At 43.8% G+C, this 24,977-nt stretch overlaps 1 protein-coding gene across 1 annotated transcript in view; it reads right to left on the bottom strand.

Moving 5' to 3' along the window:
• Positions 1-5,368: 5,368 nt before the first annotated feature.
• Positions 5,369-24,977, bottom strand: part of LOC144500032 (piwi-like protein 4) — a 69,857-nt gene continuing 50,248 nt past the window's right edge. Inside the window, exons 15-19 of the mRNA XM_078222790.1 lie at positions 23,333-23,403; positions 12,947-13,100; positions 10,165-10,290; positions 9,433-9,580; positions 5,369-6,245 (exon numbers count right to left, since the gene is read on the bottom strand). Coding sequence (XP_078078916.1) covers positions 6,129-6,245; positions 9,433-9,580; positions 10,165-10,290; positions 12,947-13,100; positions 23,333-23,403 — 616 coding nt within the window. The 3' untranslated portion in view covers positions 5,369-6,128. The remainder of the gene's footprint in view (positions 6,246-9,432; positions 9,581-10,164; positions 10,291-12,946; positions 13,101-23,332; positions 23,404-24,977) is intronic.

Genomic DNA, 24,977 nt, shown 5'->3' on the forward strand with positions numbered 1-24,977 from the left:
GTCCAACAGGTTTATTTGGAGTCACGAGCTTTTGGAGTGCTACTCCTTCTTTACCTGATGAAGGAGCAGCGCTCGAAAAGCTTGTGATTCTAAATAAAGCTGTTGGACTTTAACCTAGTGTTATGAGATTAATTATAATATTCACCAAAATGGAGGCAAAAATGTGATGCTGCTGCAAATCATGGATTTATTTTTAAATTGCATGTATAAAGGTAGAGTGGGTAGCATGGTGGCACAGTGGTTAGCACTGCTGCCTCACAGCGCCAGGGACCCAGGTTCAATTCTGGCTTGGGGGACTGTCTGTGTGGAGTTTGCACATTCACCCATGTCTACGTGGGCTTCCTCTGGGTGCTCCGGTTTCCTCCCACAGTCCAAAGATGTGCAGGTTTGGTGGATTGGGCATGTTAAATTTCCCCTTAGTGTCCTAAAATGTGTAGGTTAGCCAAAGCCATGGTAAATGAGTGGGATTACAGGGATAGGGTGGGTGAGATCCTACATGAATATTTCTCATCAGTATTCATTGTTGAGAAAAGCATGGATGTTAGGGAACTTGGAGAAATAAATAGTGATGTTTTGAGGAGTGTACATGTAATAGAGAAGGAGGTGCTGGAAGTCTTAAAGCGCATCAAGATAGATAAATCCCTTGGACCTGATGAAGTGTACCCCAGGACGTTGTGGGAGGCTAGGAAGGAAATTGCGAGTCTCCTAGCAGAGATATTTGAATCATCGATAGTCACAGGTGAGGTGCCTGAAGATTGGAGGGTGGCAAATGTTGTGCCTTTGTTTAAAAAGGGCTGCAGGGAAAAGCCTGGGAACTGCAGGCCGGTGAGCCTCACATCTGTAGTGGGTAAGTTGCTAGAAGGTATTTTGAGAGACAGGATCTACAGGCATTTAGAGACGCAAGGACTAATTAGGGACAGTCAGCATGGCTTTGTGAGTGAAAAATCATGTCTCACAAATTTGATTGAGTTTTTTGAAGGGGTAACCAAGGTAGATGAGGGCAGTGCAGTTAATGTTGTCTAGATGGACTTTAGCAAGGCCTTTGACAAGGTACTGCATGGTAGATTGTTGCACAAGGTTAAATCTCACGGGATCCAGGGTGAGGTAGCTAAATAGATACAAAATTGGCTTGATGACAGAAGCCAGAGGGTGGTTGTAGAGGGTTGTTTTTTCAAACTGGAGGCCTGTGACCAGCGGTGTGCCTCAGGGATCGGTGCTGGGTCCATTGTTATTTGTCATTTGTATTAATGATTTGGATGAGAATATAGGAGGCATTGTAACTAAGTTTGCAGATGACACCAAGATTGATGGCATAGTAGACAGTGAAGAAGGTTATCTAGGATTGCAACAGGATCTTGATCAATTGGGCCAGTGGGCTGATGAATGGCAGGTGGAGTTTAATTTAGATAAATGCGAGATGATGCAATTTGGTAGATTGAACCAGGGCAGGACTTACTCAGTTAATGGTAGGGCGTTGGGGAGAGTTACAGAACAAAGAGATCCACGGGTACATATTCATAGCTCATTAAAAGTGGAGTCACAGGTGGACAAAGTGGTGAAGAAGGCATTCGGCATGCTTGGTTTCATTGGTCAGAACATTGAATACAGGAGTTGGGATGTCTTGAAGTTGTACAAGGCATTGGAAAGGCCACACTTGGAATACTGTGTACAGTTCTTGTCACCCTATTATAGAAAGGATATTATTAAACTAGAAAGAGTGCAGAAAAAATTTACTAGGATGCTACCAGGACTTGATGGTTTGAGTTTTAAGAAGAGGGTGGATAGACTGGGACTTTATTCGCTGGAACATTGGAGGCTGAGGGTTGATCTTAGAGGTTTATAAAATAAGGAGGGGAATAGATCAGCTACCTCCTTCACCTGCATGTTAAATACACAAGGAGTTAAGACCATCGGTTCAGCTGCCTCTGCCACATTGATCCCTATCCATAGTGCAAAATGCCCAAATTTCCCTAAAGTTCTCCCCTCATGGCCCCCCCATCTCTCTCTAGTACCTCCCCTATTTTCCCTCTTACCCTCACTGATTTCACCATGTTGATGCTACCCAGCTCCTGCTCTCTCTCTGAACCTTCTTCCCAGTAAATTGCTGACTATCCAATTTCCCTTCCTGGCCCTCATGTAAACAGATATTACAGATGGTTCCCTCTGCCCTTGCAAACTATCACCCCACCTCTATAACTTCATTTTTCTCTCCCAGTCCTTGAACATGTTGCAACCTCAAAAATCTCTATGCATCTTTTTTCATAATGTATGTTTGAAACTCTCCAATCAGATTTTTAACACTGCAACATCGCTGATTCAGACCTTATCAACATCATAAGTGATGTCCTTTGTGACTGACCATGGCACATGGTTCCTGTTCACAACCTGTTTGCAGTTTTCAGCTGCTTCATGACTGTGTTCCATCCGTCATAAGGTTAGAGTTGGGGATGATTGTGTGGTAGGGAAAATACTAGAATCTATTAGAAAGGATGTGATAACTGGACACTTAGAAGATAATGATCTGTTTGGGTCGAGTCAACATTGATTTATGAAAGGTAAATTGTGTTTGACAAACTTGTTGAGAGTTTTTTGAGAATGTTACCAACAGAATAAATAAGGGGGAACCAGTGGATGTGGGGTATTTGGATTTTCAGAAGGCTTTTGATAAGGTCCCACATAAAAGGTTAGTAAACAAAATTAGAGCACATGGATACACAGGCATTGACTGAGGATTAGTTAACGGATAGAAATCAGAGAGTAAGAATAAACTGGTCAATCTACATTGATTATTTGGATTTGGGGACCAAATGTAATATTTCCAAGTTTGCTCATGACATAAAACTAGATGGGAGCATGAGTTGTGAAAAGGATATAAAGAGGCTTCCGAGGATTTAGACAAGCTGGAACCTTTGGAATTCTCTACCCCTGAGAGCTATGGTTCAGTCATTGAGTATGTTCACGACAACAGTTGATAGATTTCTGGATATTAAAGATATAAAAGGGACATGGAGATGGTGTGGGAAAATGGCATTGAGGAAGATCAGCTATGATAGAGTTGAATTTTGGAGCAGGCTCCAAATGGCCTACTCCTGCTCTTATTTCCTATGTTCCTATTAGATTATGTGAAGCTAGGTTTACCACTGGAGCTGGAATGATTTGACACATTGGAAGGATGTGTAAAATCATGACACAGCAATGAGTTTGTGTTATTACATCTGATTAGTTGTTTAATATACTTGCACTTACATGAGCAATTGTACTGTTGTGTTAAATCTCCCTTATGTTCCCAGAATGGCTACTTCTACCTATACACAGTGTCCCATATTCTTTCTTTTGTTTTGAGAAAATGCAATACATAATTAGCACCCTCTCTCTGTCCCTCCACACAGATGCAACAATTGCACAGTATTCAATACCTATCCCTGTAGCCCCCACACATTTACCCTGCTAATCTCCCTGGCACTAAGGATCAATTTATCATGGCCAATCCACCTAACCTGCACATCTTTGTAGTATGAGAGGAAACTGGAGTACCCGGAGGAAACCCACGCAGACATGGGGAGAATGTGCAAACTCCACACAGACAGATATCAATGGCAGTCACTCTCATCTCACCTCTGGAGTTCAGCTCTTTTATCTCTGTTTGAACCCAGGCTATAATGAGGTCAGTAGCTGAGTGACCCTTGTAGAACCCAAACTGAGCATCCGTGAGCAGGTTATTGCTAAACGTAAATGACTCTTTCCATCACTTTACTGATGATCGTAGTAATTGGCCAGGTTGGACCTGTCTTGCTTTCTCTGTACGGGACATTAATACACCATTTTCCACATTATTGCTGAGTTGTAAACTGGTAGGAAATATATACTTTCTTATTCATTTGTTGAAAAAGATATCAAGCAAAATATTTCCACCTCATGCCAATCTTATATCGCTAGATGCCTAGTTCTAATGTATAGTGCAATGTTAGAAATGAAGGGGGCGATTCTCTCAAAAGTGCTGATTTGGTGGGAAAATTCTTCCAGATCATGGCTGTTTTTTCAGTGCAGCTTCTCACTCATATCTCCCCACTCTGTGCAATGCAAAGGTCATTTTCGGGAATATCATTAAAAACCCAGGAGGGGGGGTGCTATTCATGCTGGAGTCTGACAGTTCTGGAACACTTGCGGGCAGTGGCCTCGATCTGTCAGTCTCCCCGTTTGCTGGCCAGCTCATCACTGGCTAGTTCGGGACCCCCGCAGTGCTGCCCCTCCAGCCCCCGCCCCCCACAGCCTGATCGTGGCCCCACTACAATTCCCGGGCCAGCCCTGAATCCCTGCCCCGGAGTGCACTGATGTCCAACCCACCTTCCCCCCCCCCTCCCCTCCCACAGCAGTGGCGATCTCTCCACCCGCTTCACCCCGACTGACACCCTCCCCCCCCCAGGGTCAGCCCCCCCCCCCCCCGCCCTGGCAGACCACACCCCAGCCCGCCCCAATCAATAGCCTCCCTCCAGCCCAGACCGATCCCCATAAAGAGTGGCAGCAGGATTCCCCAACCCCACCAATTGTCCCTAGGTCCTGCCCACAATAGACCCCCACCCCCTTGGCACTGCCTGATGCCCAGTGGGCAGTGCCAAGGTGACCCCTGGGCATGGGCACTTTGCCCCTTGGGCAGTGCCAAGGGGCAAAGGCTGGCAATGCCAGGGTGCCCATGCTCAGGGGGCACCACCCTCCTGCCACCTGACCCCTTGGGAGGCCTTGATTGCCCCCCTTCACTCTGGCAGGGTCTCCCACTAGTTCCCCGAATGTGGGGAGCTCCTCTAAACCCCACTGGTATGAAGTACTCCTGGTAGGGTGGGAGATGCTATCGGGGCCGGCACGGAATGGATAATCACATTGAAATGAGATTTAAATTACACTGAAAACATATTCAAATGACTTACCTCACTTCCCACCGGACTTCTGTATGTTCCTGGCTGCGCCATTTTCTTCCGGTTGGGAGATGCACACGGGTCATAAATACTTGCGGGGAACCCGCAAAATGGCCAACACGCGCATCTCCCAACCCGATCCGCCAGAAAAGTTGCGGGTCGCAATGGGAGAATCGGGCCCGATATGCTTGATTTATGTCTAGTTGAAGTCTATGATACCAAGTGAGTGGCAGTATCAACTTACTGACATGTAGCCAAATGAAAAAGGTACATTGTCAGGTAAAGACTTTCCTTGAGAATTACTTTTGCCCAGAGGCCTTTGGAAGTATCTTGTCTGTTAAGAGACATTTTATTACATATATTCCAATGCTTTTGTCATACAGAGAAATGACAAAACCATTGGAATATATATAATAAAATGCTACACCTATCCAATAAAACATACATACATAACTATTGAAGAACATTTTTAATAAACAAAAATATGACGATTACCTTTGCAACACATTCAAATAACAATAACACTGATTCAGATCTGCATTTTTAATCATTATTATTCAGTAAGGTTGAAACAAATTTTGCTCAGAACCCAAATATTTTAATTGTCTCAAAAGCTAACAAAGCATATATAAAAAAAGATAACTCTCATATTAAACACCTTTACTTATTGATTAAACATCATGTACCTTCAGAAAAATTAAAGCAGTTTGCTGATTAAAATATAATTAACAAAAAAAGTCACCATAATTTCAGATGAACAGTTATTCAAAAACAAAGAAATTTACATTGATACAAAATTATTCTTTCCTTCTATAAGAAATTATGTAACCTCAGAACAAGTTTAACTTGAATAAAATGCAAGATATATTATAGCATTTTGTATACATTGATATATTTTTCTATTACATATATCTGCTTATATTTTACCATCTTTTAAAGTAAAGTTTGAGGGATAGGAACATACTTATATATTTTAATATAGCTTTCCTTCTTCAAATATAGATTACATAGATCAAATGACAATTTAAAATGAACTCTGTTTCATATAAAACTTTGAGAAACAGAAGCGACCCCTCCCCTAAAAACAAACAAATTTACAATCTGGCAAAAAACCAGCTTGTTGTGGATTTAAAACAAATGAACATGCTTCGTATTTTGATTTCTCAGAAAATAAAGAAAAGAAAATTCCACTAACTGCTTCCAGGATTAAGTTTACTTTCACAGGAAGAAAAGACGATCAGCTAACTCTAAATCGGGCTCTCTATGAACATTCTGAGCCACCAAGGTTGTAAGTTTGAAGGCATATTGACATGGAGCTGGAACTCGAATCACACCCTGAAAAAAGACAACATTGACACTTTTTAAGAAGTGAAAGTTGAACAGGGGCAGAAAACAGTCAAAACTGTCCACCATTCACTGATAATATTTCCAGCAATTATGTATTAATGATTGTTAATGCTGTACTCCTGCGATCCAGAAAGATTAGAATGGAAATGAACGAGAAAAGAACCATGATCTTTCAGATGGATAACTCTATGCTGCTTTAGATATAGTTTATTCATGATAATCACAAGGTGAGTAAAAGTATAAAAAAAGAGATGGATTTACTGCAACAAATCACACAAAGGACATCCCAGCAAGCCTTTGGCAAGGGATAACTTGTTTCAAAGTTTCTCTATTTTCCAGACAAGTGCAAAGATCCTACTTTTCAGGGAATGAAACATGATCAGCATTTTTATTTAAAAAAAGGATGTTTTGAAGTAAGCAAATTTCAACAAAAGGAGAGTCTATAGACAAAATTGCAACTGCTACTTTATTTTCAGGCCTCCTGGAGGATCTCTATTACTAACAGAAAGAGATCAAGTCACTAAATATGGATAGGAATAGGAATAAATCCGTTAAGTAAAAAAGGGTTTCCATCCTTGTTCCGTCCTTTGGCTTCTTTCTGGAAAATAGTGGTCACAATGAATGGAACAATCAAAATTATCTGTAGAATAGTATAGTATGAGAGACAATAACAGGCTATTTTTCTATTTATTTTTTCGTTCTTTGGCTTCTACACTTTCCATATAGAAAGCAGGATAAACTATGTTAGAACTCTGCCAGTATGCTTTAAAACTGAATTATAGTAGTTTTATCTCCCTATGATGTTATACTGGAGATCAGCTGTTCATTGTGTAGGAGACTGTAGGTATCAACTTCCATCCCATGGAATAACACCCAGGGCTTTAAATGTATAAATACTTTTGCTGTCATTTCACTTTAATTGAAACAGTGGCCCCAATTCTAACTCTCCAATGTATGGCAGAAACAAAGCAGAGGGCAGTTAAAATAATGATCGTGCTGTCCTCTGATTGGGTTCTGGTATGTGGTGTACCTACACTACATGGACGGCAACGGTTCAAGAAGGCAGCCACACCACCTTCTCAATGGCAATTAGGGGCGGGCAATAAATGAAGGTCTAGCCAGTGATGCCCACATCCCATGAATGAATAAAAAAGTGAGGTCTCCTTTGAATATACAAATTGAGTCTTGAATGCAACATTGGAATACAACGGCATTATATGGCGGGACCTAACTGTGGAGTAGTGACAGCTTCCATGTCAAGGCAAATCTGCCAGGAGGTGGATTGAATGCCAGAGAGGCTCTAGGCAGATTAGACTGATGACTCTGTTATTTTGGGTGGACTGCCGGCTTTGTGACCCACACCCTTTGCTCCCACACTCTACCAACTGCTTCCCCACTCCTCTCTCCCCTGTTAATATAGAGGCTATTGTCTCAGCCACTGAAGGTGCACTGAACACATGAGGTAGTAGCAGTAACAGTCTCTAAGAACTGGATTGATACAGGTCAAATTTTATGTATCTTAGATCCTTAAAGCTGTTAGGCAAAGGAGACTATCACTGCTTCAGTTTGGAACAGTTTCAATTCCAGTTTCTAATTTTCTTTTTAAGTGTTACAACCTTCTAGAACACTCCATGTCAAACTATTTTAAAGAACTATTATTTCTCAAATTACAGTAATCATCTAGCATGTAAGTTAATTGACTAAGTCAACAATAATGAAATTCTGTTCAATTTAAAGTGGCAATGTATGACAAAAAATAATCCATCTCTATTTTTATGCATAGAAATAACATTTTCCACCATTTATTAAAATCAGATTCTTAACAATTCAACATTTGTGATTTTGTGTCGATTTTACTAACCTCACTAAGGTCTTTGTAGGGTTTTTGAATAAGAATTATCGGCACTATTTACCTGTCAGTCACCTGGATTATTACTATTAATTAATTAATTACTTTTCTAATACTGATATCTAATTCTCATGCATTGCCTCACCTTTCTCATTTCTATCTGAATCATTTTTTGTTCATGAATTATTGTGGAAGAAATAGAAGTTAACTTTCTTAATCTTTGGATGTTACGCCCTCATTCAATGAAAGGAATTCAAAAAAATCCATATACTTTTATGTTTGTTTATTTTTCTCCAGTTCTTTATCAAGAGAATTGAAGGCAATGTTGCTGGATATTTAATGAAGTGCTGGCAGCAAATTCCAAAACGTACAAATGATTTAATTAAGATTAAATTGGTAGCTAAATTTTAACAGAATTTTTGGATATTGTTCTTTCCTTTTCTTAGAAGAAAAGTTGTTTCAGTGCAGGAATATTAGTGCCAAAAGGGAACTCTTCTCAATCCTATCCAGTCTCAGCATCAGGCATTCTCTGGTCCAATATGAAATAGTTTGATGTTCCTATTCTGCTCCAACACAACTCAGTCCCTGAGTAAGAAAAGCAATCCTATCACACCAATGTGATATTTTCCATTCTCAGTTATTGTCAAGGCCAAGAGGCAATTTTGTGGGTTCAATGAGTTACCCACACCAGGCAGTGTAGGGTGGGGCGGGGGGGGGGGAGGTGCTGATCCATTCAATAATGTGCATCTAATAACATCTAAGGGCATCACAGACCTACCATTGATCAATTCCGTGCGGCTATACACCACTTGTCCCTCTGAGAGGTTGGGTGTGGACTGCTCAGGGGTTGTATAACATTTTAGCCTGGAGGAGTCTCTTCATTATCAGAGTTAACAAGACAAGTCACTCCACCAACTAAAACAGCCATGTTAATAACAGAAACTCGGGAAATAGTGTGGTGAAATCCTGGGCTAAATTACATCATAATGGAACAGAATGAAATAAACAACAACTTAGCCTATTCTATTAACCCAGTTTTGGTAAACAGTTTAGAATAGGAATAAAGATGCTAAATTCATATTTAAATATTAATTTCATTTTAAGTAGGCTTTCAGGATTAAAGTGTGCATTGTTCTTAGTAAAGAGAATATATTACATTGTCTAAAAAATAGTATCTGCTGACAAATCTGATTCCTAAAAAGCAAACTAGTGCTAAGCCTACTATTGGAACAGTTACTGAAAAATAGATTAATATTGCAGAGTTGAAAAGGAAGGAAAACAGCTATACAAAACAAAAATGCATTCAGTTTCTAGAAGTCTACTTACTTGCCAGTTGTAATAGAGGTGACACATCTTATAAGTTAATCTCTGCACATGGTCTGGCTTCATGCTGCTGTTGTCATATATAACATTGTAGTATGTTGGAGAAACAGTGCCTTGGCGTGCACATTGACTGATGAGAAAGAAGTCATACCTATCAATATAATAAAACAAAATTAGGTCATATTCAGAACACTAATCTAGCCTGATATCATTGCTTGAGGGGAGATCTACAACATCTAATACTTGTGGATAATTTATTGACATTGTGCTTGTGCTATGGGAGTGTCTCCATCTGCCTCTGACAAGGTTGTGACCTCCAATGTTCCAGAGCCATGGGTGGTGACTCCATATACCAGAAGCTCTCATAAGGGATCCAGCCTACTACTGGAGCCTGGTTTGTCACAAAAAAAGTGAAACAAAGGGCCTGTGAATACTGGATGTGGTCTTGGCAAGGTGAGGAGGGGTGGGGGACAGGGGAATGGTGTCTCAGAGAGGGGTATCTGAGTATTTTTTTTGATCATCACTTAAAGACTGGTTGTAAAGTGGAGGCAGACATAAAGTTATGCCCACGGATGAATTGGCACATGGCTATCTCTTGTAAATGAAATGGGCTCCCAAACTCCCCAATGTCAGGCTGGAGTGTTTCAACATTTGCGAACTTTGCATAACCTCAGAATTTTCACTCATTGCTCTTTAATGTGTAAACAACTCCATTCACTTTTAGTTCCAACAAACCATTCAGGGCGCGTAGCCTCGTTGTCAATCACAGTGCCAATTGGTGGATTTTGAAGCATTCCATTCACATCAGCAAAGAATCTGCAGGTACTTTTCTTGCGAACTACAATGATTGTTACTTTGGGGCTAAAAATAAGAAAGATTTCCATTAAAACATGGTTAGAGATGAAGGAGTGTTAAGGCTTTACAGATAATCAAGTCTTGTACTATCTGTAAAGACTCGCATTCCAATCATTATTTTGTAAATTGAGTTTGTGTCTTTATATGCCCTGTTTGTGAACAGAACTCCCACTCACCTGACGAAGGGGCAGCGCTCCGAAAGCTAGTGGCTTTTGCTACCAAATAAACCTGTTGGACTTTAACCTGGTGTTGTGAGATTTCGTACCATTAGTCAGGCACTGACTAATCTAATCTACAGAAAGTGTCACAAATTGAGTTTACTTAAGCTCAAGGTTTCTGAACTTCAGGTACACATGGGGACAATGAGGGCAATTCTCCCATCCCACTGCATTCATGTTTTAGCGGGCCAGGAGAATCCCGTGGCGGCGATGTGCGGAATTCACGCATGTGTTCCCACCGCGATGGCATCTCCCAGTGCCAGATTTCCAGCAGCATCTGCTCCGTGCTGGAAATCGGTGGGGAGGCTGTGTAAGTATTTAAATTGTAATTTTAATATAATTTAAATGCTATTAGCAGGTCCGGGACTGAATTCTCCGTGCCTGCTAGCATCTTGCCCCTGCCAGAGTATTTCACTCCAGCAGGGTTTAGAATAGCTCTCCATTTTCGGGCAATTAGCGGCCCGACCCCACTGGAATGAAGGGGGGGCAATCGAGGCCCCCCAGAGGGTCGGGTGCCGGGCAGGATGCCCCCTGGGCATTGGCACCTGGTCAGTGCCAGCCTAGGCCCAGTGAGCACCTTGGCACTGCCCTTTGGACATGGGACAGTGGCAAGGGGGTGTGGCATATGAGGGGAGGGGGCTGATGGGGGTGGGGCCTAGTGGCCCAATCAGTGGGGGTGAGGGGTCCCTGCATTGGGGACTGGTGGGGGAAGGAGAGAGGGCAGTGATCGGGGCAGTCTGGGGGGTGGGAGGGTCAGCTGGGAGGGGTGGTTACTGTCGGGTGGGGGGAGAAGAAAAAAAAAATTGGTGTGGGGGCGGCTGAAGATTGCGGCGGGCCGGGAGGGCGGTGGTCGGGGCTGGGCCCAGGAATGGTCGGTGGGCCAGCGATCAAGCTGTGGGGGACGGAGAGCCGGCATTGGGGGGTCAAGGGCCTGTCCAGTGATCGAACTGGCTAGCGATTGGGAGGCCATAAGTGCGGGGCCACTGAGCATGCGTCGATCTCAGCACTGACAGATCGGCGCATGTGCAGTGGCCCGCTCAGCACGCTGATTTCAGCCTCTCCAGCAGGGATAGGCCCCACCCCCTGAAATTTAATGATATTCACACTGGTGGCCTTTGCAGTGCAGAGTGTGGGAGATTCTACCCTGAACTCCCACTAAAATAACCAGCGTGAACTACTTCAGTTTTCACTCGAATCCGACACTTGGAATTTTTTTCGAGAATTCTAGCCAATTTCTTTCACATGCTTCCCAGTAAAACAACCAGTCTGTCCCCCAACACTTAAACTTTAACCAAACCACCCAGGCTACTAGCTACAGAATTCAGTGCAGGTCACATGAACCCCCTCTCTCATTCCTCTAGGTTATATACCTGGGTAAATGGATACAGCATTACATGGTGCACGTTATCGCATTCTGTCCATTAGTATCTGTTAATTTCAGTTAGGGCCCTACAACCAATATAGGGTCCTAATCTGGACATTTGTACAGCCGCTCCCCGTTTCAGGCAGACCTGCATCAGACTGGCCTTGGGCAACAATTGGACAGCAAAGGTGCCCCTGACTCTCTTAAATGTTTCACCTGCTGGCTGACCACTTTTCAGGTGAGACCTTTTGCAATACTGATCAAATTGCTTTGTTAGCTCCCAGATGTTAGGTTAATAGACATTTAGCAAAGGCTGGGATTGATAATAGAAGGGAAGGAAGAGCAAGTTACAATCATAATCCGTGTGGAAGCTATAATAATATAGGAAAGACAAGGGCCTTAGAACAAGAGATTTTCTATGTATATGTAGATGTTAATGCTTTCCTATTTATAATAGTAGTATTTATAGTAATGTGTGCAGTTCTGGAATCCACATTATAGGAGGGATGTGATAGCATTGGAAAGGGTGCAGAGGATTTACCCAGATGTTGCCTAGTCTGGAGAGTTTTAGTTATGAAGATAAATTGGATAGACTGGGTTGTTTTCCTTAGAGCAGAGCAGACTGAGGGAAAATATATAAAATTATGAGGGACATGGATAGACAGGAAGAAATGTTTCTTCTTGGTGGGAGGGATCAATGACTAGGGGACATAGATTTAAGGTCAGGGGCAGAAGGCTTAGAGGGGATGTGAGGAAAGATTTTTTCACTCAAGGATGGCGGAAGCCGGAAGGGTAGTGGAGGCAGAGACCCTCATAACATTTAAGAAGTGTTTAGATGTGCACTTGCAATGCCAAGGTATACAAGGCTATGGACCAAGTGCTGGAAAATGCGATTAGCGTGGTTAGGGTTTGTCTTTGAGTGGTGCTGATGTGATGGGCCGAATGGCCTTTTTCTGTGCTGTATACCCCATGCTTCAATGACGATGACTATAAATATGTATATCATTGTGTAGTTTAGAGAACTCATTGCTCAAGGAATTTAAACATTCAGTGTTTCTGACAAAAAATATTAAAACTTTACCTATAGTCCGGGCTAACCATCTTGAAGCTGTCCAGTATTTGGGGGACTTCATAGTCTACTAATGTCATTAGTTGCCCATCCCCTACACCATCTCGATAAACAACAATGCGGCCAGGCAGAACATGATTCACTTCAAGCCATTTATTTAGAGCACCTATAAAATAATATGTTAGTCGTGAAGTGACATCAAGTAGGTAATAATTTCCAGGCTGTTTCACTAGTGCAAGTAAAACATTTACAATAAATCTGTATGGATCTTAAGTTCACAGAGTTGAGAGTGACTATGTCTGGTGAATGGGACACTTCATCCATTGCTTGATGTTTGCTATGCATCACCTGGGAATCCAGGCATCAAGCATTCTCAGGGAGATGCGCCAACAGTTCAACATAGAGCACTGCATAGTGTACCCTGTTGACTAAATGCTCATGATCACAGATCAGAAATGGTACTTCCTCACTGAGGTTCAAACTCTGATGTTTATATTATGCCAACTGGAAGATAAAAGAGAACAAAAGGAAACTCATTGGACTGAATTTGTGACATCGGTCTCAGTGACAGAGCTGGAAGCAGGCACTGTTACCGCACAGTTGGAATGCAGCCAGCTGACCACAATCACATGACGGCTGATCAATTAATGACCTGGAGATATGAGACCCATATAATGCCATCATGGAGCGAGGGGGGAGCAACAAGGTGCCGATCTCAGCATTACCTTAATGAAAGGCAGGTGCAGGTATTATCTTTAAAGGACGCAGCATGCAGTGCTACCTTGTTCATCAGAATCACCACAGTAGCGATGCTGAGGATCGCTTTGGCCACAATCTAGACTTCACCCCTGTGGCAGCACTGAAGAGCCCTGCATCCCAGAAACTCAGCTGTGGACCTGAGAAATGGACCTGGAGGCTGCTGCAAACATACTGAAAGGAAGACACCTGGTGGCCCCATGGTTTAGCAATGCTTCCTCTGATGTCAGAGACAGAGGGAAAATAAACAATTTAAGAATCTTCAGCCACTGCCAGCAGAAATTGATGAACTCCATCAATAACCTTCTCACTTGCAGCCATTAGCTCAAATATGTTAACATGAGATAATACTGGAAGTCTAAATAAGGAACTGACAAGAAGTGGTCCATAACTCAATTGGAAACCAGAGGATGGGATACTGGAGGCAAAATGTGATGTACCAGAAGCTTCCCAGCCGAATATTTAATGTTCTAGCATTCCTTTCACACAAAGGGAAATGCTTGCACAACATCAGAACTATATTAAGGTATTTCAAATATTCTTCACAAATTTGTCTCTGGAAAGCAGAGACAAATCACATTTTTTCAGCATTATCTGAGAGTTTCTCTGTAACACAGAGCATCCTGAAGTAAGGCCAGGACATAGGCTTAATTCACCATTGAGCACTCTCTGTTATACTCCTGATAGACAGTTGATGAAGGAAGAATCTCAAGCCAGTCTTGTATGTAATAGATTTAGACATGTAATTTTCACCCAGCGGGCATGCACACTTGGTGGGCCCGGTAGTGGGTGCTACATACGCTTTTGGCCAGGATCGAACCTGGAATGCAATTTCACATTGCTGACCAATTAATGAAATGCACACTGGGAAAGGCTCAGCGCTGCCAGGGAAGGTGGGAAGATGGTGACTGCCAAGAAAAGTGAGGGTGCGGGCTGGCACTTCCAATGTGCTCCCTCAGAGGGGCAGCCTCTGTGAAGCTGTCTCGGGAAGCTGCAGACCTGAAAAAAAATAGCGACGGAAAAACTATGCAAAGAGTGTCTAGACAGCACATTAATACACAAATCTCAGTCCACAAACATCTTTTAAAATTTTATTTCAGCACTGACATTACATCCTCCCTCGATTGAGGTTGCAGCTAAAACTTAAAGGCTGCCTGGCCAATCGGCATGTCTGCCAACCATAAAAGTAGAGGGGCCACGTAAAATTGCATTCAATTGGCCCCTTAATGTGCTAAATGGTCTGCTTGATTGTTGGTGGGCACCCTTCCAACTCCTGAGTGTGCCCGCCAACAAATTTTGCACGTGGGTGATGGCATCGGGACACGTGCCTGACGACTTGCGTGATTTCACATATTGGTATAATTCCCCTGACTCCACACCATACTTGTGTCAGTAATGTCTCCAATCAATGTCCTTCATCTGTATGTTCTTAACTTCAATTGATATAATTAACATCCTCTGCCAAAACAATTTTCATTTATTTTATTCTCCTTTTTCCTCAATGCAATGATTCATATTGGGAAGCCTACAGTTTATACCACACTTTTTGGTGTGACAAATAAAACTTTGTATTCAAAATTTTGCACTGCTTATTTTATCTTGCAATATATTGGGTTACGTTGATTGATCTTTTATTTATATGTGTGAGAGAAAGTACAAAACAAAGCATAGCGTATAGAATTCCTCCAGTGCAGAAAGAGGTCATTTGGGCCATCGAGCCTGCACGGACCCACCCAGGTCCTATCCCTGTAGCCCATGTATTTACCCTGCTAGTCCCCATGACAGTAAGGGGTAATTTACCATGGTCAATCAACCTAACTGACACATCTTTGGACTGTGGGAGGTAACTGGAGCACCCAGACAAAACCCACATAGTCATGGGGAGAACGTGTAAACTCCACACAGTCACCGGAAGCCAGAATTGAGCCCAGGTTTTGTGGTGAACCATCGTTGGTTCACCACTGGGGTTGTTATTGTATTACTGTTGGGCTAGGGTGTTGTTGTTATGGGGGTTGTACTATGTTGTTGGGATAGGGTGTTTACCTGTCCTGGGTGTTATCATGGCACACTCCAGTGGGGTCCCGCCTCCGGTGGCAGGGTATAAGACCCCCTGCTCCGGCAGGACCCCTTCAGTCTGAACGGGTGAATTTGTGTTAGTAGTTTCATTGTTAATGTATTAAAGCCTTCAGTTCTAAAGCCTTGTTTCCGGGTGCTCATTGAGGTGCATCAATTTAATACATTAACTGAGAATATGGAACAGATCCTAAAACCGGATCGTCTGACACTGGATCCACGTGCGGTCGGTGCAGCTAACACGTTCGAACATTGGTGGAAGTGCTTCGAGGACTACCTGGCAGCCTCGGTAGCTATCACTACAGACAGTGATAGACTCCAGGTCCTCCACGCAAGGGTAAGCGACACGATTTACCTAGCCATTCGTGCAGCTTCCACTTACCAGGGTGCCGTCGAGCTCCTAAAGAATAGGTACATTACGCCACCCAACGAGATTCACGCTCGTTATCTCCTCGCTACACGACGTCGGCAGTCGGGCGAGACCATAGAAGACTACGCCAATGAACTCCTGCAGCTTGCCAGGGGTTGTGACTGTAAGGATGTCTCCGCCGAGCAGTACATGCAAGACCTCGCCCGAGACGCGTTCGTAGCAGGGGTAGGGTCCTCGTACATCAGACTTAAATTATTAGAAAAGGGGAAACTCAACTTGACCCAGGCAATGGGGATGGCCGTGAGGTTGGAGGCGGCGTCGAAGAGCTTGGCGCTGTACCCCGAGGACCACGTGCAGTCAACGTGGTTGGAGCAAGCTCTGCTCCCTCCTCGCCCCGCGAACCCGCGCTCCCAGATCGATTCGACGACGGCGGCAGCTCCAGGTGGCCAGCGATGCTATTTTTGCGGTGGGGCCAAGCATCCACGGCAACAGTGTCCGGCAAGAACGGCAATCTGCAGCCAGTGCGGTAAAAAAGGCCACTACGGCAAAGTCTGCAGGTCCAAACCTAAAAACGGCAGTGCAGCTTGTAACCCTCCAGAACGGAGACCATCTCTTTCGGCGCTGCAGTACCCACGAGGTCCGACCACGTGCGATCTCAGGACGGCGCCATCGTGGCAGACAGAGGAGGAGGAAGACCACCAGGAGTCGCTGCGCTTGGAGCCCTCGGCCACATGCGATTCATGGGGGCGGCCATCATGGTCCACGACGACTAGGAGCGACCAGCAGGGGTCCTCAGCATCCACATCGGCAGCATGCAGCAGCGACCAGCAGGGGTCCTCAGCATCCACATCGGCAGCATGCAGTGACACCCAGGGGCCAACGGTGGCGTCGATCTCTCTGGATCAGACCAGGCATTACAGACTGGAACATTCCATGATGGAGGTAAAGGTTAGTGGCAGAACTGTAAATTGTCTGTTTGACAGTGGGAGCACCGAAAGTTTCATACACCCTGAAACTGCTCAAAGGTGTGGACTCCGGGTTCTCCCTGCCAAACAGACAATTTCCATGGCATCACAGTCCCGGTCTGTACCGATCCAAGGACAATGTATGGTAACTCTTGAGGTACAGGGCACAGTTTACGAGCAATACAGGCTCCTTGTGCTACCTCACCTTTGCGCGCCAATTCTCCTCGGACTAAACTTTATGGCCCACATGAGGAGTGTGATCCTACAGTACGGTGGGCCACTCCCTTCACTGGCAGTAGGGAACCAGCCGCAGCCTCCAAATTGCCCAAAGCGCCCCGCGTGCAATCTATCCACCCTGAAGATCACGACACCATCCCTTTTTAAAAATCTGGTACCTGGCTGCAAGCCCATCGCTACTAAAAGTAGGCGTTACAGCGCTGAGGACCGGATCTTTATTAGATCTGAGGTTCAGCGGCTCCTCAAGGAAGGGATCATACAGGCCAGTGCTAGTCCGTGGAGAGCGCAGGTCGTGGTAGTCAAAAGCGGGAACAAACCTCGGATGGTCATCGACTATAGTCAGACCATTAATAGATACACGCAGCTGGATGCGTATCCTCTCCCGCGCATTTCTGATATGGTCAATCAGATTGCGCAGTACCGAGTGTTTTCTACCATAGACCTTAAGTCCGCCTACCATCAACTCCCCATCCGCCCAGAGGACCGACAATATACGGCTTTTGAGGCGGATGGTCGTCTATACCAATTCCTCAGGGTTCCATTTGGTGTCACCAATGGGGTCTCGGTCTTCCAGCGTGCTATGGACCGAATGGTGGACCAGAACGGGTTGCGGGCTACCTTCCCGTACCTGGATAACGTCACCATCTGCGGCCATGACCAGCAGGACCACGACACGAATCTCCAACACTTTCTACGCACTGCATCTCGCCTGAATCTGACCTATAACAGGGAGAAGTGCGTATTCCGTACGCATAGGTTAGCCATCCTCGGATACGTGGTGGAAAACGGGGTCATTGGCCCTAATCCAGACCGTATGCGCCCACTCACTGAACTTCCCTTGCCCGCTAGCACGAAAGCACTGAGGAGATGCCTCGGGTTCTTTTCGTATTATGCACAGTGGGTCCCCAACTACGCGGACAAAGCTCGTCCGCTCATTAAGTCCACGACCTTCCCACTTACGCCGGAGGCCCAATTGGCCTTCAAGGTTTTGAAAAGCGACATCTCGAAAGCCACGATGCACGCGGTGGATGAATCCATCCCTTTCCAGGTGGAGAGTGATGCATCGGACTTCGCCCTAGCCGCCACACTAAACCAGGCAGGCAGGCCCGTCGCGTTTTTTTCCCGCACCCTTCAAGGCCCAGAGATTCGGCACTCAGCGGTGGAAAAGGAGGCTCAGGCCATTGTGGAGGCAGTCAGACACTGGCGCCATTACCTGGCAGGTAAGCGGTTCACCCTGATCACGGATCAACGATCCGTGGCGTTTATGTTCAGTAACACGCAGAGGGGCAAGATCAAGAACGATAAGATCTTGCGGTGGAGAATTGAGCTCTCCACCTATAATTACGATATTATGTATCGTCCAGGGAAGCTCAATGAGCCCTCGGATGCCCTCTCGCGCGGAACATGCGCCATCATGCAGGAGGACCGCTTGAAGGCTCTCCACAATGATCTGTGTCATCCTGGAGTCACCAGACTCTACCACTTCATAAAAGCCCGCAACCTACCCTACTCGGTGGAGGAGGTCAGGTCAGTTACTAGAAGTTGTCGGATTTGCGCAGAATGCAAACCACACTTTTATCGACCAGACCGGGCACATTTGGTCAAGGCCACTCGCCCTTTTGAGAGGCCGAGTGTAGATTTTAAGGGCCCCCTTCCCTCAACGGATCGGAATGTCTATTTTCTTAACATAATAGACGAATTTTCCCGGTTTCCGTTTGTTTTCCCCTGTGCGGACACGTCGACTGCCACCGTCATCAAGGCATTCAGTGAGCTTTTTACCCTGTTCGGGTACCCCTGCTATATTCATAGCGACAGGGGCTCGTCGTTCATGAGCAACGACTTGAGGCAATTCCTGCTCTCATTCGGGATTGCCTCTAGTAGAACCACGAGCTACAACCCTAGGGGTAACGGACAGGTGGAAAGGGAGAATGCTACAGTCTGGAAGGCTGTCCTACTGGCACTGAAATCCAAGGGCCTTCCAGTCTCCCGGTGGCAGGAGGTCCTTCCAACTGCGCTCCATTCTATCCGCTCCCTCCTGTGTACGGCAACCAATGCTACTCCCCACGAGAGGATGTTCTCATTCCCTTGGAAGTCGTCCTCGGGGACCTCATTGCCAGCCTGGTTGACGTACCCAGGACCCGTCCTTCTGCGGCGCCATGTGAGGGCTCGCAAGTCCGACCCCTTGGTCGAACCGGTCCAACTCCTCCACGCCAACCCTCAGTATGCCTATGTGGCATATCCTGACGGGCGAGAGGACACTGTCTCCATTAGAGACCTGGCGCCCGCAGGGGACGTAGCAACTCCTGTCGCTCCTATTCCCCCAGTCACAGATCCACTACTCCTCATTACTTCCCCAGACGTGGCGCGGTCAGCACCGGGACCAGTGCATAACACTTTTACTCCCATGTACAGCTTGCCTGAGACTCGGAGATCGGCGCCACCATCATCACCACCACCACCACCACCAAACGTTCCAGGATCCCCTACACCATCGCCTCATCAGGGCCGGCCGGCCCGGGAGTCTTTGAGGGGACAGCCAGATGTTGTTTTGAGAGAGCCACCGCAAGCACCTGCTCCGGTTTCGCAACCGGTGTTGAGAAGATCGCAGCGTCGGTGTGGTCCTCCAGACCGTCTGGACTTGTGAATCCTGTTATTTTTTTTGTCATTGTCTGTTTTCATCCACCCCGCCACCTTTGGTTCCTAAAGGAGGGGTGAATGTGGTGAACCATCGTTGGTTCACCACTGGGGTTGTTATTGTATTACTGTTGGGCTAGGGTGTTGTTGTTATGGGGGTTGTACTATGTTGTTGGGATAGGGTGTTTACCTGTCCTGGGTGTTATCATGGCACACTCCAGTGGGGTCCCGCCTCCGGTGGCAGGGTATAAGACCCCCTGCTCCGGCAGGACCCCTTCAGTCTGAACGGGTGAATTTGTGTTAGTAGTTTCATTGTTAATGTATTAAAGCCTTCAGTTCTAAAGCCTTGTTTCCGGGTGCTCATTGAGGTGCATCAGGTTTCTAGCACTGTGAGGCAGCAGTGCTAACCACTGTGCCGCCCCTTGGAAAGGCTTTACAGACTGGCTATGAGTTCAGAGCAGTGTTTGTTATGTGCTAATCTTTTTTTCTAGACGCTAATAATCCCTTTTAATAAATAAGCAGTTCAAAACAAATTTCATATAATTTCAATTTGAATTAAGCATGATTTATCTTAGTCTAGTATCAATGAATAATCATCTCTACATCCAAATATTTTTGTAAATATTCTTTTAATTTCAGCAAATATGACTGTGTTTCAAAGCAGTTACATGCCCAAACTAAAATGCTTTCAGTGGTGACATTAAAAGAATATTTACAAATATATTTGGATGTAGAGATGGTTGCTAATTAATACTAGACTAAGATAAATCATGCTTAATTCAAATTAACTGTTTTGTTATTTTCCCTACGAATTCATTGTCTTAAGTGCATTTTATCATAAAACATTCTTAAACTTGTGCTTCCCTGTCAATAGATAGAGAAGTTTATAGTGCTCCTCTCCATTTGCATTGCAATTCAAGACCTGTTTTTTTTGTACCTTTTGATACTTTATTCCCCAATCAAAAATCCAATTCAAAACAGATCCAAGCTGACAAGACAGGCCATACCTCCCATCTTGGGCCCAATCAAACAAGATTCAAGATGACAGGATGAGGCATTACAACCCCTCCTGGGCTTGATCTGAGCTTTTTCTTAGCCCAAAGGCCCAGATGGCTTTTAAAAGATTGTTTCAGGTGAAGCCTCAGTTATAACCTCATTAGCCTGTTACCCCAGAATCTGTTTAGACAGCACAAGAATAGGCTGCATAGATTTGCCCAGCTCTTCACACCAGACCATTAGTGCACACATGCCCTTGATACTCATATCCACTGTGCGAAATTTGTTAATTCTAATGATACTTGTTAAATGATACTTGTCTAATGTTAATTGTTAAACGAGTTGCTGAATTGAACAATTTGAATTGAATAGAATTGTTAATCCCAGCAACGGTTGAAATTAGAATAGGCTGACTGAAAACCAGAAAGGTAATCAGAGAGGGACAGGCAGAAGTCCTTATATGGTTAAACCAATGGCAACTTGGGGATATGCTAACTGACCAACAGTCTATTATGTGCCCAACTAGCCAATCAGCAATCAGAAGAAGATTGTGCCTGAGCTCTTTCACTAACTGTATTAAACCCCTGAATAAGTCCCACTCGAGAGCGCTCAAGAAAGAAGACAGAAGATATAGGAAGAGTCCCAATGAACAAAGCAGGAAGATCTTGGTCAAAGGTCACTCCGAAATGACTTATAGTTATCTCAGATTGACCACCTGAGGGATAACTCGAAGAGTTAATTGAAACTGTTTTGTTTAAAATTCTTCATAAAGATATTGGACTTAAATTGAATTTGTGCTCATCATAATTCTCAGTCTCCAAAGTTAAAGAGAAAAACCACCAAAAATAACAGAAAGAGTTTACTTTAAAAAGGGAAAATTAGGAAGGAATGTATCAGTACTTAAGAAAGGAAGAGGTGCATAGATAAATGGTCTTGTATTTAATGGTAACATTACATGCCATTACTGGTAGACAGAGAAAAATGCAAGTTGGTTGACTACTTTCTTAACTTTTAGATTTATACTAGATGCCAATGGAATAGCCTGTTCAATAATTGTCTGTCTAATAATTCTGGGTAAGACTACTATTTTATTTCTCCCTTTTGAAATGTGTTATAATTGATATTTATTTGTTCATTGCATTTGTTTTTTTTAATCCTTGACAGCACTCTCCAGCAATGCCTAGCTGAGGTAATGGCCTATCAATAACCAAAGTAATACAAGGAAACAATAAAAGGTCCATAATGCAAAGTGTATTATGAAATTACAACATAATAAAATACATCAAGGCCACCCATTATTCTTAACTACCAGCACAAACCTAATTCTTTAAATAGACAATGATGCATCCATAGGGAAGCACAATGTATTTTTCTTGGCTTGACATGCCATGTCTCTCAACCTCTGAAATGTGAAGCACCATAGAAACAATTACAGGCATGTGTGCAATGCATGATACCTCATTTGCAATGGTATTATGAAATTTAAATGAAATAAAGCAACTTGCTGTGCTGTGTCAGTGTTACCTGGCCAGCACAACTAAAGCGCACTGGTTAATGTCATCATTGAAGATTAGAACTCATAACAGCAAGCATGGTATGGTATTTATTTTTTGATGGTCTGTAATTGTGGTGAAATCAAAATGCATCCAAAAGAGGTGGAACTCTATGTAAGTTTTTAATTTGTGGGATTGTGTGACACTGGAAAGGCAACATTTACTGCCCATTACTAACTGTCTTCAAAAGTACTAAGAATCAACAACACTTTTTTAAAAAAGTGTATTTATTAGTGTCACAAGTGGCTTACATTAACGCTGCATTGAAGCTATTGTGAGAATCCCTGAGTCGCCGCACTCCGGCGCCTATTCAGGCACACTGAGGGAGAATTTAGCAGGGGCAATCCACCTAACCAGCACGTCTTTCAGACTGTGGGAGGAAACCGGAGCACCCGGGGGAAACCCACACAGACACGGGGAGAACATGCAGACTCCACACAGACAGTGACCCAAGCCGGGAAATGAACCCGGCTCCCTGATACTGTGAGGCAGCAGTGCTAACCACTGTGCCACCATGCCACCCCTTGCTGTGTGACTGGAGTAATTTGTAATTCAGGCTTCCTTCCCTGAAGGACATTAGTGAACCTGCTGAGTCTTTGCAACATCCAGGAACTTTCACGGTTAAATTCTGGTACCAGCTCTAGCCCACAAATTATCAGATTTTTAAGGTTCAATTTCATCAATTTGATATGGTGGATTTAAACTTCCACTTCCTGGATGATTGCTAATCTCATGACCATTATGTTACCATACCTACTGTCTATCAATCAAAATCTATAGTACTTAAAGTAAAAAGAGGGGGAAATATCAGTACCTCTCATGCAAACCTTCAAACAATCAGCTACTTCTACACCGGAAGGCTGGAAGATACAGCGAGATAACCATCTGCAGAAAATAATCCATCCAGTTAATCTGAGATCAAAAGTAACAGTTTCACTTTATATTCATTCTAATTATTTTGATTATTATGTGGATCGATTGTAAGATTAAGTCCAAAAATAGGTAAAAAGGTTAAATTCTGTTTTAAATGGTTGAACTATACATCCATTTTTTAATATAAGATCAGATGAACTGTGAATTAATTCTTCATTAGCCAAACTCAAAGAGAAATACTTTATTTTTGAATTAAGAATTGCACATATCGACAATCAGTTTCTCTGTCACATGTATTATACTAAATGGCAGTGGAAATGTACAGGAAATGCAACATTAGTCCAAACTTCACTGCAATCTTTCCATTGTTAACAACAGTATTGCCAATTTTCCCACTTGCTGTAAGTACTTGAGGAATATGTCAATGGACCAGTTTGGTGAGCAGAACAGTGGCAAATGGAGCTCAATCCACACATGTGCAGCAATGCATTTGGGGAAAGCTAACAGGACAAGGAAATACACAATAAAAGGCCTATCAACTACCAGAGTAATACATGGAAACAATAAAAGCTCCATAATGCAAAGTGTATTATGACATTACAACATAATAAAATACATCATAAAATACATCATAAAATGCTTAGAAGTGTAGAGGAACAGAGGGGCCTTGGAGCGCACCTTCATAGATCCCTCCCGACAAGTCGATGGAACGGTAGATAAGGTGCCCTTGAAGGCCTACAGGATACCTTTAGCCAAGGCAAAAATGATAAGAGCTGGGAGATTATGCTGGAATTAAACCACAGTTGGAGTGGTGTGTGCAGTTGTGGCCATTGCACTGTAGGAAAATGTGATTGTACTAGAGAGGATACAGAGTAGGTTTATGAGGACGAACTGGAGAATTTTACTTATGAGGAAAGATTGGATAGACTAAGGTTGTTTCCTTTGGAAGTGGGGGGAGACCTAATTGAAGTGTATAAAATTGAGTGGGTGGGCCCATTCCCTTTAGTTGAAGAATTCATAACCAGAGGCATAGATTTAGGTTAAGTGAAAGGAGATTTAGAGATGATTCGAGGGGAAAATGGGTGCTGGGGATCTAGAACTCACTGCCTGAAAGAGTGATGGAGGCAGAAACCTACATAGCATTTAATATATGCACTGAAGTGCCATAACCTGCAATGCTAGGACCAAGAGCTGCAAAGTAAGATTAAGCTTTATGGCTACCTGTCTGCCAACACAGATACGACGGATTGAATGGCCTCCTTACATGCTATAAATATCTATGATTCCATGTAGCACTTTAACACATGCCTTTTGAAGGTCCATGTACATCAATCAACACTCTTACTTCATACAAACTCAATCAAGTTAGCTAAGCACGATCTGCCTTTAACAACCCTGCACCAACTTTCATTAATTAAGCCACATTAGTACCAATGACTGTTAATTTTGTCCCAAATTATCTTTCTAAAAGCTTTTCTACCACTCAGGTTAAATTGTCAGGCACATAGTTGCTGAACTTTTTCTTAAATTCTTTTTGAACAAAGCTATTACCTGCAAGCTCCCCTCCAACTCATACATATCCTGAC

This window comes from Mustelus asterias, chromosome 10 (genome assembly GCF_964213995.1).
Source record: "Mustelus asterias chromosome 10, sMusAst1.hap1.1, whole genome shotgun sequence".
In the NCBI taxonomy this organism is placed as follows: Eukaryota; Metazoa; Chordata; class Chondrichthyes; order Carcharhiniformes; family Triakidae; genus Mustelus; species Mustelus asterias.